Source organism: Muntiacus reevesi, chromosome 18, assembly GCF_963930625.1.
Source record: "Muntiacus reevesi chromosome 18, mMunRee1.1, whole genome shotgun sequence".
In the NCBI taxonomy this organism is placed as follows: domain Eukaryota; kingdom Metazoa; phylum Chordata; class Mammalia; order Artiodactyla; family Cervidae; genus Muntiacus; species Muntiacus reevesi.
In genome coordinates this window covers 38054773-38073293 of record NC_089266.1, presented here as the reverse complement: position 1 = coordinate 38073293, position 18521 = coordinate 38054773, and the positions used below count along the sequence as shown (strand labels likewise).

At 48.8% G+C, this 18521-nt stretch overlaps 1 protein-coding gene across 3 annotated transcripts in view; it reads left to right on the top strand.

Annotated features, from left to right (window-relative positions):
- Positions 1-18521, top strand: part of RAP1GAP2 (RAP1 GTPase activating protein 2) — a 140250-nt gene that overhangs the window by 101329 nt on the left and 20400 nt on the right. For all 3 annotated transcript variants that reach the window (XM_065908785.1, XM_065908786.1, XM_065908783.1), the window contains 6 exons: positions 419-502; positions 5336-5436; positions 8087-8216; positions 11139-11294; positions 16624-16695; positions 17208-17294. In XM_065908785.1, the coding sequence (XP_065764857.1) occupies positions 419-502; positions 5336-5436; positions 8087-8216; positions 11139-11294; positions 16624-16695; positions 17208-17294 (630 nt within the window). The remainder of the gene's footprint in view (positions 1-418; positions 503-5335; positions 5437-8086; positions 8217-11138; positions 11295-16623; positions 16696-17207; positions 17295-18521) is intronic.

The following is an 18521-nucleotide window of genomic DNA, read 5'->3' as shown; positions in this document are numbered from 1 at the left end:
AGTCACACTGCTGATGAGAGGTGAAATTAGAGCTAGCATCATCCTTGATGGCTGTGGTTTTGGAGTCCCAGCTTCACTTTTCTTTCCCCAGATAAAAACACTGGGGTCAAGTCAGTTCCCTGTGTCCTGCTGGACTATCTGTGTGCGCAGGCATTGGGTGAGAGATCTAGATGAAAATGGAATGGGTGACCCAGAGGTTTCGTCACTGGGGGAAGCCCAGGGGCTGAAAGTTAGCTGAGATCTTCGGAGCTGCGTCCTGACTGTGTCCTTGACTTCATCTCTTCTCTTCCTCCATGTGTGGACATCTCATATCAACTGGGGCCCGTCCTCCACTGAAATGGGTACTTCCCCTTCCACCTGCTTCCTCACTCTGCCTCCAGGTTAATAATCTAATTTCTTTTATTCCCACGTTTTCCAGGCCTCCCAAATGATTGTGGCCTACGACGAGCATGATGTCAACAACACTTTCAAATTCGGGGTCATTTACCAGAAAGCCAGGCAGGTAAGCATCACGAATCCACACTGCTCACTTGAGCCTGTGCTTTCTCCCTGGGGACGCTTGTTTTTCCGTTTTCCACACATAAGAGCACCTGGATTAGGTTCTTAAATATTGTGAGTACAACCATCCTGCCCAGATAAGAATTAGACTGGAGGTGGCAGAGTCTTCAAGGTAGGCTGCTGCTCTCAAAAAGGCTTGCATGTCCTTGAAACAGTGATACAATTTTTCATTCAGTGAATTCTAGTTTTTGCTGGCTTACTTCTGCTTGTGTTTAACAATGGTCTGTTGGTCACAAGGAAAATCAGACGGGGTGGAAGGGAATGGCTTAGTGAAGGCTGCTTTCTTTCTGCCCACCACTCTCCCCGCTGGGAATTCGCTTGTGCTCCCCAGATGTGAGTAGTGTCCTGGCATCGAGTGTGTGCTCTCTGCCCAGGTCTGTGTTCATTGATGTCATGCTGGTGGCTTCCAATAAGCCATGATCAAAGTGTTCACACCGTGGAAATGGGCAAACACCAGAGCTGCTGTTTTTTTCTCTCTTTGGAGAGCAAGTTGTTAAAATTTTTACCAGTACCCCCTGCTCATCCTTCTCTGTCTCTTGGGGTGCTTCATGTGCTGCTTTGGAGTCAGTTGACAGGAACGGTGTTTCTCAAAATGTGTTCCGTGAGACCTTAGTTGACCAGAATGGTGTTTCTCAAAGTATGTTCCATGAGTCCGGTGAGGTACTCTATGAACAAATGAGTTCCGGGGGGAGTGATCAGTTGTGTGGGAACATTTTAAAGGTTCTGAGAACCCTCAAAGTAGATAACTCTTTATAACTTTGTTGAACTCAGTATTTCCCATACTCATTTGACCACAAACTTCCCATCTTTCCTACCATGAACATTTATTAACATCCTGAGAAGTGGTTGGCTGAACATACCACTATTTCCTCATCTGTGTTGTATGAGGGAAGGTTCCATATCCATTTCATCTTCGTATCATCCAAGAGCCTAGCACAGTGACTTTATAGAAATACACTCAATTTTTTGTTATCTGAATGAATGAATAAATAAAAGTTTTGGCCTTCCTGATGGTAGGTCAATAATATTTTTCAGTATTACCTCTGTCATCTCTTTTGCGTGACAACATCTTTCTTGACTGGGTGATAGCTGACTTCCTTGTCTGAAGATATTAGACCACAAGAGGGATGTGTTTGCTTAAAAACTCTCTAATTAATGAAGGCTTGAGGAGCTGAAAGACCAACACAGATGAATCTTATAATGTAAGGGAATTATTCAAGTAGCTGCTCTAATTATTTTCACATATTGCATTTTTATTTTGTACAGCTCTGATAATACAGTCCCACTAATTAAAGTTCTTTGCTTGTGAAATTTACCAAAGCAGATCTCATAAGGTGATTACAGCCCAATGTTCCAGCAAAATTATAATTACTGAACATTAACCATCCACCTCAGAAAAGGAATCTGAGGGAGTCTGCATGTTGTTTATGTACCTGACGTAACTGAGGCAAGGAGTGGGTGCAAGGACAGATAAAAGTCTCTTCTTAAAAAGCATGGATTGTTGTTTTGCAAACCTACATTAGGAGGGATTAATATGAACATTTGCTGTGTGAAAGCCCTATGCTGGCCCGAGGATATAAATAAGCCCCATCTGACTCTGTGTTTGTCAGGCACTTTGCTAAGTTCTGTGGAGGATACAGCAATGACTCGGAACCCCTCCCTGAATGCATGATCAAGCTCAAAGCCAATGCAAAAATAAAGACAGTAATCCCAGACAGAGTTAAATCCTGGAGAGAGGTACACACCCCAGAACGTAAGCTAGATTGTCTTTTTTTCAGGAGAAGAGGTACATTGTCTGGAAGTGGTTATTCTACTGAACCCTAGCTTCCTGACCTGAGGCAGACAGCGTATTGGGCTAGGGTTGTGATAGATCAGGCATTGGGAAACATTTTCTATAAAGGGCCAGACAGGAAGTATTTTAGACTTCTCGGACCATGCAGTTTGTGTTGCAACTATTCAACCCTACCTTTGTTGTACAGAAGGAGCCACAGACAATATTAAATGAATTGGCCTGGCTGTGTGCCAAAAGAACTTTATTTATAAAACAGGCAGCAGGCCAGACTCGGCACCCCGGGACATAGTCTGCTGGCCCCTGCTAGAGAGCATTGCTTCTCCAACTTTAGACATTTACAAACCATATCCAAGATCATATCATTCTACTCTTCTGTTTTTTTTTTAATTGCACCTACACTGTACTTCCCAGGTGTCTCAGTAGTAAAGAATTCTCCTACCGGTACAGGAGACATGGGTTCAATCCCTGGGTCGGGAAGATCCCCTGGAGAAGGAACCCGCTCCAATATTCTTGCCTTTGAAATCCCATGGACAGAGGAGCCTGGCGGGCTACAGTCCATGGGTTCACAAAAGAGCTGGACATGACTTAGCAACTAAACAACAAAAACAACAATTGCAGTCTGTGTAACCATTCACCCACCGAGGGGCAGACAGCTGGGTTGTTTTCAGTTTGGGGCTATGATGAATAAAGCCACTGTGAACATTTGTATATAGTTTTTTTATGTGAGCAGACGTTTTCATTTCTCTGGGATAAATATTTAGGAAGACAATTGCCTGGGTGTGTGGTGATTATATGTTTAGTTTTGTAAGAAACTACCAAGCTGTCTCCTAGCATGGTTGTTCCATTTTCCATTCCTCCCAGCAATGTGTGAGTGATCCGTTTTCATTACATCCTTGCCAGCATTTGGTGCTGTTACTATTTTTCATTTTAGCCATTCCAGTGCATGTGTGGTGAGATCTCATGGTGGTTTTAATTTGCACCTCTCTAATGGCTAGCGATGGGGCTTCCCTGACGGCTCAGTGGGTAAGGAATCTGCCTGCAGTGCTGGAGACACGGGTTTGATCTCTGGGTCAGGAAGATTCCCCTGGAGGAGGAAATGGCAACTGACTCCAGTATTCTTGCCTGGGAAGTCCCATGGACAGAGGAGCCTGGCAAGCTACAGTCTGTGGGGTCGCAAAGAGTTGGACACAGTGAGCAACTAAGCATATGCACAAGCGCAATGGCTAATAACAGTGAGCATCTCTTCTCACCTGAACATCATATTTGCTGTCTGTAGATCCTCTTGAGTGAAATGACTGTTCATGTCCTTTGACCATTTCCTAATAGGATTTTTTTTTTCTACTGTGAAGTTTAAAATTTTTAAATAACAGCTTTATTGAGGTATAACTGACATACCATACAATTCACAACAGCCTGTGACTTATATCTCAATAAAGTGCACAATTCAGTGGTTTGTAGTATATTCACAGAATTGTGCAGTTATTACCACTAACTACAGAAAAGTTTCATCACCCCTAAAAGAAACTCCATACCTAACAGTCACTCCCGTCATCCCTATTCTCTGTAGCTCCTGTCAAGCCACATATCTATTTCTACTATTTCTGTGGATTTGTTGGATATTTCATATAAATGGAATCATAATATGTGGCCTTTGATGTCTAGTTCTTTTACTTAGCATGATGCTTTCAAGGTTCATTCATATTGTGCAAAGAATCAGTACTTTATTCTTTTTTAATGGCTGTATTATATTCCATCATATGGATATACCACATTTTAGCTTCCCTGGTGACTCAGATGGTAAAGACTTTGTGATGCAGAGAGACACGGGTTTGATCCCTGGGTTGGGAAGATCCCCCTGGAGAAGGGAATGACTACCCACTCTAGCATTCTTGCCTGGAGAATCCCATGGACAGAGGAGCCTGGAAGGCTACAGTTCATGGGGTCGAGAAGAATCAGACACAACTGAGTGACTGTCACTTTCACCACATTTTGTTTATCTGTTTATCAGTTGATGGACATTTTGGTTGTTTCCACCCTGGGAGTATTATGAATAATACTATTATTAACATTTGTATACAAGCTTTTTTTTGTATGAACTGTTGTTTTCATGTCTTTTGGGTATATTCTTAGGAGTGGAATTGCTGGTCATATGGTAACCCCATGTTTAGCTTTTTGAGTAACTGCCAGACTATTTTCCAAAGAAATGGCACCATTTTACATTTCCACCTGCAATGTATGAGGGTTTTGATTTTTCCATACCCTCACCAACACTTCTTCTTGTCTTTCTTTTTTATTATAGTGTGAAGTGCTGTCTCACTGTGGTTTTGATTACTATTGAGTTTTGAGAGTTCTTTATATATTTCCGATATAAATCCTTTGTCAGAAGTCCTATTATGAATTTTTCAGTTTTGGATTGGTTTATGGTTTCAAGTCTAAGAACTCTTTCCTTCAGCTTTGTCCTTTTATTTTTTCCTTGAGACTCAATTTATTTTCTGTTCCTACTACACAGTGTTGTTGTAAAGACACCATGGTGAAAGCATTTTGTAAATTCTCAAGTACTTTAAAAAGTCACGTATTAATATTATCATATAGTATGCAATGAAAGCATGGCTAACTAAATTAGCAGTTATATATCCATAGGCTTGGGAAAATGTATTATCCATTAAACTTTGCATGCTTTTAAAAAAATCAAGATGTCTGAATACTGGTCATGCCTTTTTCTTTTTAAAGTGATCAGTGAGCAGTAGCTCTTGTTCAAATACAAATCTTCATTAATCGCCCCCCAAAATCCAGCTCTGTTCAGCGAGCCCCATTAGTCCTTTCTCCTGAGCATGACAGAGCCACTGGATGGCAACTGTGCGGAATGGGGAAAGGAAGAAAGGGACCAGGTATCCGCACAACCACATTCCCTCCCTTGGTGGCACCAATAAGTCTTTTTTTTTTTTTTTTCCTGAACTTTTGTCCCTGATTCTGTTTCTCTTTCAGACCCTGGAGGAGGAACTGTTTGGGAACAATGAAGAGAGCCCAGCTTTCAAGGAGTTCTTGGAACTGCTAGGGGACACAATCACGCTGCAGGACTTCAAAGGGTGAGTTTTAGCCAAGTGATGGTTCTGTCCCCGTTGATGAAGCCCTAGAGGAAGGGTGAGAGCCAACAGCTGAGTTTCAGCAGGGAGGGGGCATGTGAGAGTTAAAAACACACACAAGGAACATGGGATTACTTTTCAGTAAGTGCTCAACATTCATTGATTGCATCTCTAAGGAATTTGTGGTACAGGTGGTGGTTGACGGTTTAGTCACTAAGTCGTGTCCGACTCTTGCGACCCCATGGACTGTAGCCCCCCAGGCTCCTCTGTCTGTGGGATTCTCCAGGCAAGAATACTGGAGTAGGTTGCCATTTCCTTCTCCATGTGGTACAGGGGATAATCCCGAACGGCAGATGACCTGATTCAAGGCATTGACTTTTGCCCTTGGGATGCATGATGAAATTGTCCCACTTGAGATTTGCCTTCCTAATTACAGTTGGTTCAGACTGAGAGTTAAATGAATCTACCTTCCATTCCAGAAGAGCAGGTCATTCACCTGCTAGGCATTCTGGAAAGAGAGTCCTGTGTAGTTTGGTGTTGGGGTGGGGGTGAGTGACCATTTTAGATAATACACAAAAAAATTGGGTAATAGAGTTGGTGCAAATGCCATAGTCCTTCTGGCAGGAATCTGTGCAACAGCTTGTGGTTCTGTAAGTGGACCGAGAGAATATTGGGACGGTTGCTTTGAAAACTCAGCCCTTTATTTCCTTTGACAAAGGCAGCCCTTGGGGACGGCCTGCAGACCTGGCCAACCTATTCTTTGCTTTGTGGCTGGAGCACAGCTAAACCCTCAGATTTCTCCACCTTAACAGCCACCTTAACGGGATTTCCGAACGTGTGAGTGCACCTAGCCCCGTGCCTGGCATGGCATAGGCGTTCAGTAATCACTTACTTCTTCTGCTCCCTTCTCTCATTTTCCTTCTCCTTTTCCCTTTTCCCCTCTTCCTCTCCCTTCAAGGTCATCACTGCTGTCTAGAGTCAGTCACACATGGGTCAAAATCTCATCCCTGCCACTTATTAGCTCTGTGACTTTGAACAAGAGGTTAAGAGGACCTAAGCTCTGCAAACCTCAGTTTCCTTGTCTATAAAAAGGGAGATAAAGATAGCACTGACCCTACAAGCTTGTTGAAGAATTAAAATGGATAATGCACAGGAAGCACTTAAGCCAGTTTCATGCACAGTGTAAGCAATGGATGTCATTATTATTGTTCTTATTATACCACTTACCATTGGCTCTAAGATGCCATCCTTACAAGATATATCCTGGGACTACCCTGCTGGTCCAGTGGTTAAGATTCTGAACTTTCACTCCAGGGGGCAAGGGTTGGGGAACTAAGATCCTATATGCTGCAGGGAAAGTGAAAGTCGCTCAGTCGTGTCCGACTCTTTGCGACCCCATGGACTATACAGTCAATGGAATTCTCTAGGCTAGAATACTGGAGTGGGTAGCCTTTCCCTTCTCCAGGGGATCTTCCCAACCCAGAGATCAAACGCAGGTCTCCCACATTGCAGGTGGATTCTTTACCAGCTGAGCCACAAGGGAAGCCCTTGTGCTTCAGAGAGGCTGCACAGAGTGGCCCCCCAAATAAATAAAACATCAAAAATAAAATATAGGATATATCTTGATTTCAGAGATATTAAAATGTCAAAAAAATGTTGCATCTTGCAGTTGATGAGATAAAGTACTCAAAGGACCCTGGATACACAAAGGATACACAAAGGCTAAAACCACAAAGGACTCTGGAGATCATATAATCCTGTCCCTTTATTTTCTGAGGCCTGGAGAGATTAAGTGATGTGCCTAGTGGCGTGTGCTGACTTCGTGGCAGAAGCTGGTCTAGAACCTGTGGAGCTCCTAGCTCCCGGCCTCCTGTGCTTTCCTCCATGTGGGGCTGAGCACATTTCTGGCTTGAACTGCAGTGTTTGGGGGTTGGGGAGGACTTGATGTCCAGGGTCTATTTTATTTCATTTTCTTAAAGGAACCTGTATCCTACTCTGCTTGCTAACGGATATGATCACGACCCGCAGCCATGTTTCTATAAAGGAAGAAGGTGCAACTCCTAGAAGTCCACCCAGTTCCTTAGTATTTTTCTTTCCTGCCTGTGAGGAGGTAGCCAGAGAAGGGAGCCCCTGGGATACCTGGAAATCTCCAGGGGAAATCTCCACTTCTGGGACTGAGTGGGTAGAAGTCAGGCGTCTGTCCCCTCTTCTTGCTGACTCCGGACACTCTCTGGGGGCGGCGGGGCTCATCACCATCAGGATGCCCGACTGCCCTGGCTCAGGGCTGCGGACCTGCCCTTGCAGAGAGAAGGGTTTATGCCCAGGCTTGGGGACCCCTAGTAGCTGAGGTGGCATTTGTCTGAAACTGTGGCTGGACCTCCGTCTTCCCATGGTGTGGAAGGGGCTTGGCTGAGGCTTGGAATGGAGGGTCTGCCTTTGTCTTTTAAATAATAATTTATGGTTGGAACACCAGGGCTCATCTGCTCAGATGAGGGTTATCTGCTTTCCCCACATGGTAATCTCTCTGCCCTCCGCTCTTCCATGTCTTCCCATTCATTCTCCTGCCCCTACGTCCTTAGGGAAGGTTGTGCCAAGTTGCCCACTTCCCTTTTCTCTCTCTCTCCCTGCCGCCCCCTGCCTGTTTCCCTGACAGTTTCCGAGGAGGCCTGGACGTGACCCACGGACAGACGGGGGTGGAATCAGTGTACACGGTATTCCGGGACAGAGAGATCATGTTCCATGTCTCCACAAAGCTGCCATTTACCGAGGGAGACACCCAGCAGGTAACCGTGTTCATGATGGCTTTGGGAGCCCGGGGCGTGCGAAGTGAAAACCTGCATTCAGGCTGGTGTCCCCCAGGGCCCGAGGCCCCTTTTCCCATTTTCATAATCTAGAGGCCTGTCTGTTCAACTTTGTTCCTCTTATCAAAACCTGTCCTACTGCATTGTCACACCGAGGCCGCAGGTCACCAGCCTGGGTGGGAGGCGGGACAGAGTTCTTGGGTACCCCTGTGGCTGATGGGGAAATAGTAGTTAAAAGACTGTGTCCCAGGTGATAGGGGCAGAGTTGGGAGCAGAGCCCAGGTGCCCTGATCGTGGAGAGTGGTGATGAAAGGGTACATGATGGGGTCTGCACATGGCAGCTTGAAGCCAGCTCTGCCACCTTAGGGCTTTGTGACTCTGGGCAAGCTGGTAACCCTGTGGTCTCATTCATCTCATCTGTAAAATGGGGGTTATACCACGAATGTCAGAGGGTAGTGGTGGAGATCACGTAGGGTTCCGATTGTAGGGCTCAGTACAATGCCTGGCTTGTGGCAGACTTCCTACCTCGCAGCTGTTCACTGCCCACCCTTCTGGCCCAGAGGTGTAAGTCTGGTTATTGCACGAGACACCCCTCACCCCCTACAGCTTTCCTAGTCACACAGCCTCACCTCTCAGTGCGCCTGCTGTGGGGAGGAATCCAGCCTTCTGCCTGACTGGAAAACCCTGGATGAGACTGCTTTCCCCCTCATTTGCGGCACAGACAGTTGCATGTCCTCAGGGAGGACCTGGCCTTTTTTCTTCTTCTTTTTTTAGTTTTGTTACTTTATTTATTTTTTATTATTTTTTTTCCAGGTTGTGATTTATTGATTTTTTTTTTAAAAAAATGTTCTTTGACAAGCAGCATTTTTAAATTTAATGATGTGTAGCTTTGAATTTACTCCTTTAGATTTTTAATGCATTTTTGGTATCTTGTCTAAGAAATATTTGCCTTTTCTCAAGTCATAAAGGTATTCTCCCAGTTTTTGTAAAAAGTTATTTTTAATGGGAGGATAGTTGCTTTGCAATGTTGTTAGTTTCTGCTGCACAACAACATGAATCAGCCATTAAGTATACACGTAACCCCTCTCCCTTGGGCCTCCCTCCCACCTCCCACTCTCCATCCCCCCGTCTAGGTCATCACAGCGCACCGAGCTGAGCTCCCGGGGCAGGACAGCGGCTTCCTGCTAGTATCTGTTTTATACATGAGGTCGTATGTATATGTCAGTGCTACTCTCTCCATTTGTCCCACTATCTCCTTCCTTGCTAGGTCCACAAGTCCTTTCTCTACGGCTGCATCTCTATTCCTGCCCTGCAAATAGTTTTTCTTTTTTTTTTTTAAACAGGAGTTGTTTTGTTGGTGAAATAGTCGTTTTATTTATTTATTTACTTATTTTGGCCGTGCTCTGCGGCATGCAGGGTCTTAGTTCCCTGACCAGGGATGGAACCCGGGCCCTTGGCAGGGAGAGCCCAGAGTCCTAGCCACTGGACTGCCAGGGAATTCCCAACCTACCTTTCTTCCTCACTGAGCCCTGAAACCAGTAGCTGGCCCCCCCGTGGCCCCGTCGGCCCCGTCCCACCCTTTGTACCATTTTAGTCTCTAGGAAGATAAGGAAGGAACTTGGGCCTCTCACCAAACTCGGACTCTTGTTTCTGAGCAGGGAACCCGGGAGGGAGCACAGATGTAATATTATAAACATAGTGCCTGGCTTCTTAGGAAAAAAGGAAATTGGCAAAGGAGACTGTGATTTGGCTCTAAAATAACTACTGAATGTTCCAGAAACAAATAGGAGCGGGATTCCTGTTGTATCCAAAGGAGGTTTTTGCTCAGTGTTTTACCTTGAGCTCTGTTCCTTCACGGCCCCCCTCACCCCTGCCCAGCCTAAGACTGAGGGCTGTTCTCTGCCTGTCTCAGTGTCTCCTCTGTTAAGTGGGACGTGCACAGAGCTTGACTCTCAGCAAGGACTGAGTAGATATTAATTTTTCATCAGAAGAAATAGGATGATGTGTGTGGAATAAGTGAGACGATTTGTAAAAGTGCCCGGCACAGGGCTCAGGATACAGCAGGTGCTCAGTAAGTGGGAAACTCAATGGGAAACATAGTTTGCATGCAGTCAGTGCTTAATAAAGGAACAAAGCTAGATAAGTACCTAGCCGGGATTTGGTATACAGGAGGGCCTCAACATTTGAAATCATGCATGTGAACAGCCCAGCGTGGTTCCTGGCACACAGTAGGTGCTTGGTGATTGAGATCTCCTGTGACAGCACCTGGCAGAACCTGGGATCCTAAATCGGGGTCAGATTTTTCTCTCCCCCATGACCGCCACCAAGCCAGGTTGCCCATATTTCTCTGAGCCTGGTTCTTCTCCCTTCTGGCCCCTCCTTCCCGCTCATCCACATTTCCATCAAGTGCTCCCTTCTCTCCCAATCTCCTCTTCCAGGAAGTCTTCTTAGAATACCATTAGGCCTCTGACTTTGCCCCCTTCTCTGCCCCCATAGTGTCGGCACTTTGTGGGTAGTGACTGATTCAGCAGTTGCTAAATCGCTTTGTTAGTGGCTTTGTTAGTGTTCTCAGGTGGCTCCACCAGCGTTTGTGTCCCCCCCAGGTCACTTGTGAGCTCTCCGAGGGCAAAACCAGCCTCACTTTTTAACTGTTTTCCCTAAGTCCTGAGTCAGAGCTCACTCTACATGCTGTAGAGCTTGGTCCTGACAACTTAGACATTTTTCTCATTTTTTTCCTTTTTAGTGGTTTCTAAAGATTGAAAGAAAAAGCTCCCTGGAGAGAGAGGTCTCTGTGTTCCAGGGTTTATGTATAAAGATAGAATAATGAAGAATTTCCTATATAGACCTGTTCTGTTTTCAGGATGTTCCTAACTGGCTTAGAATAATGGAAATCTTTTTGTTTAGCTCCAGAGAAAGAGACACATCGGGAATGACATTGTGGCCATCATCTTCCAAGAGGAAAACACACCGTTTGTCCCAGACATGATTGCCTCCAACTTCTTACATGCCTACATTGTTGTGCAGGCCGAGAACCCGGGCACAGAGTCCCCATCCTACAAGGTGAGGAGAAAGTCGCGTTGGAGGAAGGACATAGAATGAGTAATATCGAGGAACACCAGGGATCCGTGGCTCCTCAGACCATTCTCCAAAAATGTGATAGATTTCCCTTGAATTCTCGGGCTTCTGGGATTTGGGAGCGAGACTCTCGGAGAGCGCCTTCTGAAGTCACCTTATCCATCTTGCTGCCCCTGGGCTTCCCAGCCTCCAAGGCTCCCAACCTTCAGGGGTTGAAGAGCTCCCTGTGTCCCTTCCTGGAATCTGGTAATGCCGTTTCCTAGAGCAGGGAAGAGCCAGAGAAGAGTGAAAGAGAAAAAGGGGGGAGGGCTGTCAGGAAAGGCGAGAGGAAGGAGGGTGGCATCAAACAAAGGGAAGGAAGAAAAAGGAGAGGTGTTCATGGTGAGAAGGGTGGAGAGCGGGGACCTGGTAGACCCTGGCCCCGGGCGGGCCCTCTGACTTAGCCGTTCTGGGCAAATGATCTCTATTTGCAGACTCACAGGCGGCCGCGGTTGTGAGCCCCTGGGTCTAAGCCTCCTGACGCCTTGACTCAGAATCCTCGGGGATGCAGCTGAGCCTCAGCTGCCCTCACTCTGCCCCCTCCTGATGGCCCTGTTGCTAAACCTCCCCTTCGTCTCTCCATGAGGACTGAGTTCAACCCCCTGGGTAACAGCTTCTCTATATCACGGTGGTGTTGGGATGTCTGGGGTCCCAGGGAGATAGACTGAGGCAGAGTTTTTAACGTGGATGTTCGACAGTCTTTGAACTCCTTGTAGATAAGGACAAAATATCAAGTTCACATGCTTCTTTGTGTTTTCTGGGGAGAGAGGCCATAGCTCAAATTCTCAGAGAGCTCCATGCTCCCCGTTAAGAATCACTGTTGTAAGGGAGAGGGAAAAGGAGCCTGGGAAAAGGAAACCGTAGGCCTGAAGTGTTTTCTGTACATTTATTTATATTTATTTTGGGTTGCACCGGGTCTTTGTTGCTGAGCTCCAGCTTTCTCCAGTTGTGGTGAGCAGGGGCTCCTCTCCGTTGCCATGTGCGGGCTTCTCGTTGCAGTGGCTGCTCTTGGAGGAGCACGGCCTGTGGGGCGGGAGGACTTCAGTACCCGTGGCACACAGGCTCAGAAGTGGTGCATGGGCTTGGTTGCTCTGCCACATGAGGAATCTTCCCCGACCAAGGATCGAACCCACCTCCCCTGCTTGGCAGGCGGATTCTTATCCACTCTGTCACCAGAGAGGTCTCTGTTCTCTCTATAGGAGCTGAGGCCAGTGCTGGTCTCTGGGGTTCCTGAGGCCATAGGACTTCATAGCCATCTTTACACAGTATCAATTTTGCCTGAATATTTTGGGAAAGAAAAATGCTGTTATATAATCATCTTATATAATTTTTATACTAGTACAAACCCAAGAGTATTAAGTACAAAATTCACATCAGCTTTAAAGCCAAATAGGAGGCTTCAGAATAAAACAAAGCTTCCCCCCTAACTCTCTTGCTGAGAAGAGCTGATTCCTTTACATGCCCACGTTCATCCTCTTCTGGTGTTGAGCAGTTTTAGCTGAAAAGTTGGAGAAGCCATGGTTTGGGTGTTTCCTTGAAGGCTTTGACGGACATGGGTGGTCACTTCAAACAGTGGCTTGATTAATTTGTCGGTGGAAGTAAGTGTTCTCGTTCACTGCCTGCTGTCTGTGGGCACTTGGAAGTGACATAAAAAATCAGTTTCAGGGAAGGGACAGAAAAGGCCATGAGTGCGGTTCAACAATCGGGACACTCAGACAGCCACCTGGGTCTTCTAATAGCCAGTGGAGGCCAAGAAGGAGCCTCAGAGATGTGTGATAGGAGGGCTCCCAGGTTCTGCTAATCAGTCATTATATGTACATATGGCTCATCTGCTGGCTGAATGAAGCCTCTTGTGGATGTTTTGTATTTGCTTTTAGTTCTTGATAGGAAATGGGGTTCGGCTAACTGGCTCTTCAGTTTCTAAGAGCTTTAGCAGAATGGGAAAATAGAAGAGAGAAAGAAAATCAAAGATCCAGGGAAGTACTGCCCCACCTCCAGTGGTGATGCTGGAAGTCTTTATAAACCAAGTCTCCCCAGCCACAGTCTCTGGTCCAGGGAAATGCACTGTCCTCAGGGAGAGGGTGAGAACCAGAGCTTATAAGGAGAGGGGGCTGCCCATGGAATGTGGGACCTCGGGCTCCACCTGCCAGACAGAACTGAAGCCAGAAGGCAAGACCTGTGAGTGGGGGCTGGGTCCGGGGAGGGGGCGGGGCAGGGAGGAAGATTAGCCTTTCAAGATGCTCCCCAAAGCTTTGTCTATCCATGCCCCCAGCAGCACTCCAGTGACGGGCAGACTGAGGACAACATGGTTAGATCCTTCAGGGGGTCCAGGTGTCACCCCTGAAGGCCTAGGGGCTATGGCAAAGGAGGGTGAGATTTTCCTGGGGGCTGAACAAGTGCCCCAGGGGCCCCCACTGGGGAGGACAAACAACAGGAAAGAAGAGGAAAGGGTGAAGGACAGAGGTGGAAATATGCAGGAAAGGTCCCCAGACTGAGAAGCTCTGAAATCCGGGGTTTGGTCCTGGCCCTGCCTCTGACTGCTGTGTGACCCTGGGTCGTTCCTTCCCTCTCTGGGTCTCTGTTGCCTCCTGTGTGAAATGAGGAAGTTGGAGTAGGCAATCTCAGATCCTTTTAGTTCTGACATGCTGAGCTGGGGAAGTAGGGGGAGTTGAGAAAGACGGGCGTGTGTGTGGATTAAGAAGTGGTTTGGGGGAACTCTGTAGTATTTCAGGTGTCCTTTGTTAGGTGCAGGTCAGCATGGAAAATAATAAAAGCTTCATATGAAGACTGGGCATCTGATCTTGCCCGACACTGTGCTTGGCCCCCGAGAGCAGTCTTCTTGAGTTCTCCCAAGCCAGGAAGCCTTCCATTAACCTTGTTTCACAGGGGGGCAGATTGAAGCTGAGATCTTACATCTCATAAGGCCTGAGGCCACTGAGCCTGGAATAGTGGAGCTGGAGTCCTGTCCCTGTCTGACTGTGGTCTTCGTCCCAGAGCTATCAGGGCAGGTGGGAACGTGGACTCATGACCTGGGGTGTGAGTCCCAGGAACATGAAACATCACATCGGAGTGTGTTTCACATGTGAATATCATCCTTACCCTGCTAATTGAAACTCCAGCTGAACCATCATTAGGAGTCTGTCTCCTCCCAGACTCTTCAAGTTCTGCAAAAGCATCAGGAATCTTGTGTGAAGCAGACCACGGGCATGGGCTGCTATCTGTGTACCCGCTTCTCTTCACTACTGGTCTGTTGCTTGGGCAACTTTGTGGTCCCCTAAGGCTTCCAGGCCACATTTGGACAGGCAGGATCTTAGTAAGCCTGGAGTCGCTGGAGGCTCCGCGCCTCCCTGGGGCATCCTTGTTACCCACAGGCCCATGCCTCCTTCCGCTTTCTAGTCCTGAAGAGTCTCTTCCCTGGAGTCACCTGCTGCCTCTCTCCTTTTGAGCCGTGCCCCCACCCCTGCTGGGAGGCCTGGGCTGGATTTAGAAAACAGGAAGGTGAGGTTGTGTTTAGGCAGCTTCTGCTTTCAACTCAGCCACCCAACGGTCCCCAGGAGGAGGGAACAACAGAGGCCCGGGCCTTTGGCTGGAAAAGGGTCAGGAGATGGAGCACGTGGGGGTCGAGAATGGCCGTCAAAGGAAGGCTCATCTCTCCTTTCCGTGGGCTTGTCTGGCTGGGTGGCTGGGATGGATTTAAGAGGACATCTTCCCCAGTCAGCACAGACCTGTCTAATGCAAGCCTGAGAAGGAGGGGGCGTTGGGACGGAAGAAGGGCGAGCTGAGTCTGGCCTCTGGCCTCATCCCCGTCAGTAGCCTCTCAGTGGCCTCCCCTCCTCTCCCCCCAGTTTTGGCTCCGTGGGTGGAATTCTTGACTTGTGCCACGGGTGCATGGTGGGTGGTGGAGGGGGAACAGTTTGGCAGCTGGAACCAGCCAAAAATCACGTCAGTCAAACACACACCATTTCCTGACTCCGGGCACTGCAGGGGTGGGAGCTGGCGGGGTGGCGGCAGCTGCGAGGACAGCCCTGCGCTTGGGGAGAGAGAGTCATATTGACCGGCCCTCTCTGGCTCCCTCCCCCTCCAGACCCTGGCAGGGCCTTTCCTTGGCCGGGCTCCGAGCTGCCTGCTCACCCCGCCTGGCAGACTCTCTGCATCTGCCCTACTTCACAGGCCCGGGAGGCTGGCGGCGGACCAGGCTGGGCTCACGTCAGCAGCCGCCAGGGGAAGGGAGAGGGCAGTCTCCAGAGAGGCCTGCAGCCTTGTGGGCTGAGAGCAGGTGAAACCAGGGCACCTCTGTGCAGAGGTGGAGGAGAGGTGCAGGCATGGGGCCTGTCCCGAGCCGGGGAGACCCCAGAGCACCTCGGTGCCCCCCTCACCAAGTTCCTGCTCATGAGGCGGGCCGGAGGTGCACACCCGACCCAGAGCCTGGGACACCCCCACGCAGAGCACCCCCACCCCTAATTCCCAGCCTCTCCGTGTCCTCTCTGTAGAGTTAGCATCTGTAGAGATAGCATCTCCTGGGCTCTTGTTACTGCCTGAGAATTAGGACTCCCAGCCTGGGCTCTGGTGCTCTGTTAGTTCAGGCCTCACCTGGTCTCACCGACCCTTTGTGTCTGAGACCAGGGCTCCCGAACACCAGTCCACTCACGGCACAGAAACTCTTAGGTACAGACTCCTGGCTCCACCCCAGAGCTGCTGATTCAGTAGGTTCAGGGTGGAGCCCATGCCATTGGCATTTATTTTTAAACACTTGAAGGGATTTTGACGTCTGGCCAGGTTTGGGAGTCAGTGTTGTGGGAGAGAGCCCCAGAGCAGGGTTGGGAAGCTTTGGATTCTCTGTTCATCTCTGGGGTTCATCTCTGGAGCCTTTGCGGGGTTGGGTCCACGGCTCTGGGCATCTGGTTCCTCATCAGGGATCCAGGGCTGATAATTCTCCCTGTGTCCTCTCTGTAGGGTTAGCATCCCAGTTGAATGCGGTAATGAGATACCATCTCCTGGGCCCTTGTTACTGCCTTAGAATTGGGGTTCCAGGCTGCTCCTCAACCCCGTTCAGTTGTCTGGCTTCCGGCCTCGGGAATGCAGAGGAGGGCATGCGGATGACTCTGTGCCGTCCAGCCCCGCTTCTAGGAACAGTGACTCTGGAGGCACCTTGTATTCTCAGAAGGGGCGGAGGGAGAAGGGAAGTAGGCCCCCCAGGGCCAGGGCTCTGAACGCACATCATCCTCAGCCTGCGTCTCCTCCCTCCCGGCCCACACCAAGCCCCTCTGTGTTTCAGGTCGCAGTCACTGCACGGGAAGACGTGCCTGCCTTCGGCCCACCCCTGCCCAGCCCCCCTGTTTTCCAGAAGGTAAGAAATTCTCCTTTCTGCCCCTCTCATATCTGAGACTCTAGGTTTCCACACCTGAGTGGCAGGGACTGCAGTGGGCCGAATTGGGCCAGAACTTTCAGGAGAACCTTCAGCTGGGTTAGGGGTATCTCCTCGTGTGGGGTCTCGCCCCACCTCTCCTTGTGCTGCCAGCCTGGCCCACACAGGGCCTTTCGTCAGGCTGTTTGACCCTGGGGTTGCCTTTCTGCCAAAAGAAGGGTTTTACACCATGATCCAGTCCCAGGAGCCCTGGGCACAGATGGCTTGCAGTCATGGAAATGCCACTGTGGGGTGTGAGGGTTGGTTTCCCAGCCTCAGGGAAGTTGGTTTCCGTGTTGGTATCTTAGCAGGTGGGCTTGGGCTGGGCTAGAGATGATGAAGTGTCAGACCTTTGAGGGACTCTTCCCAGACCCTCTGTTCTGCCTACCTCTTCCTGTGGCTGAAGCCCTTTGGGCAACAACAGCTATAAGGGTGGGATGTCTTGTCTGTTCCAGGGCCCGGAGTTCAGGGAGTTTCTGCTCACCAAGCTCACCAACGCGGAGAATGCTTGCTGCAAGTCGGACAAGTTTGCGAAGCTGGAGGTGAGAGCGTGGTTTCTGATCTTCCTCCTGCCCTCCCAGAGAGCCTTTTCTTGGGGGGTCTGTTCTTGGGGGCTGTTTAAGATGGGGAAGCACTGTCTTTGCCCCTCTGAGCCTTCAGCCTTGTGTTGATATGGAGCTCTTTCTTCTTGTGGGAACTCCGTCCAAACTTTAGGTCTAGTCAACCATTCACTGATCAGCACCTACTGTGTGCTGGACTCTGTTCTGTTCCCTGGGATCGTGGGATCCTGGAGACAGAGTTTCTGCCCTTAAAGAGCTTGTAGGCTGTTAGGACACAGGTAGGATACAGTGCACTAGACTGTGATGGAGGCTAGTACTGAGACTGCTTCTGCCTCTGGGGAATGGAGGGTATGTTCATGGAAGGCTTCTTGGAGGAGGTGGCCCTTGAGCTGCTGAATCTGGATATCTGATGAATCTTTTGCCCAGAAGAAAGAATGAGAATGGTTATTCTAGGTGTGAAAAACAAACAGCATGAGCAAAGGCCAAGCAGATTCAGAGCACGACTTTGTGAGGGACTCTAGAGGATTGAATGTGGCCTAAGCATTCATGTAGGGTCTGGAATGGTGGGAGGCCCCTTTGGCAATGCTAGGGGGTCAGATCAAGAAAGGCTTCCAGCTAGAGGTGATGGGGCCCTAATAAAATACAGGAGGGTGTGGGAGAGAGGGGAGATTGAAGGGGAGGAGAGCAGGAAAGGTGGCCAGTTAGAAGCTATTATGGGAGTCCAAAAGACATAGTGACAGCTGCTTACACTGGGCATAGGAAATGGTTAGAATCAGAAAGACATGATGTTTATAAGGGTATGGGGAAGTGGATTTGTGAGGTGGCTCTTGAGTCTTTGGCTTGGGCTCTTTGCTAACATGGGGACCACTGAAGATGGGTTCTATCTAGACCTGCTATTTGGAGATGCTCACAAAGGCTAAGTTGATGGAAGGGCTTGTTTTGGTCTGTGTGAATCCCCTCTCTCCACCGCTGCCCCCCGCCCCCCGCCCCCCACAATGAAGGCTGTGTACATGGCCCTGGATAAACATTTGGATGGAGAAGAGCTCTGGGTAGTTGGGTACATGCAGATGGTGCCTGGGGCAGAGATCAGGGTGGGGAGTCATCAGGGCAGAGCCATGGGAGGGCGGGAAAAAAGGGGCAGAGGGTAGAGGGCAGAAGGCCCGAGTTAGCTGCAGCATTTGTGAGTGTGGAGCCCAGACAGGAGGTAGG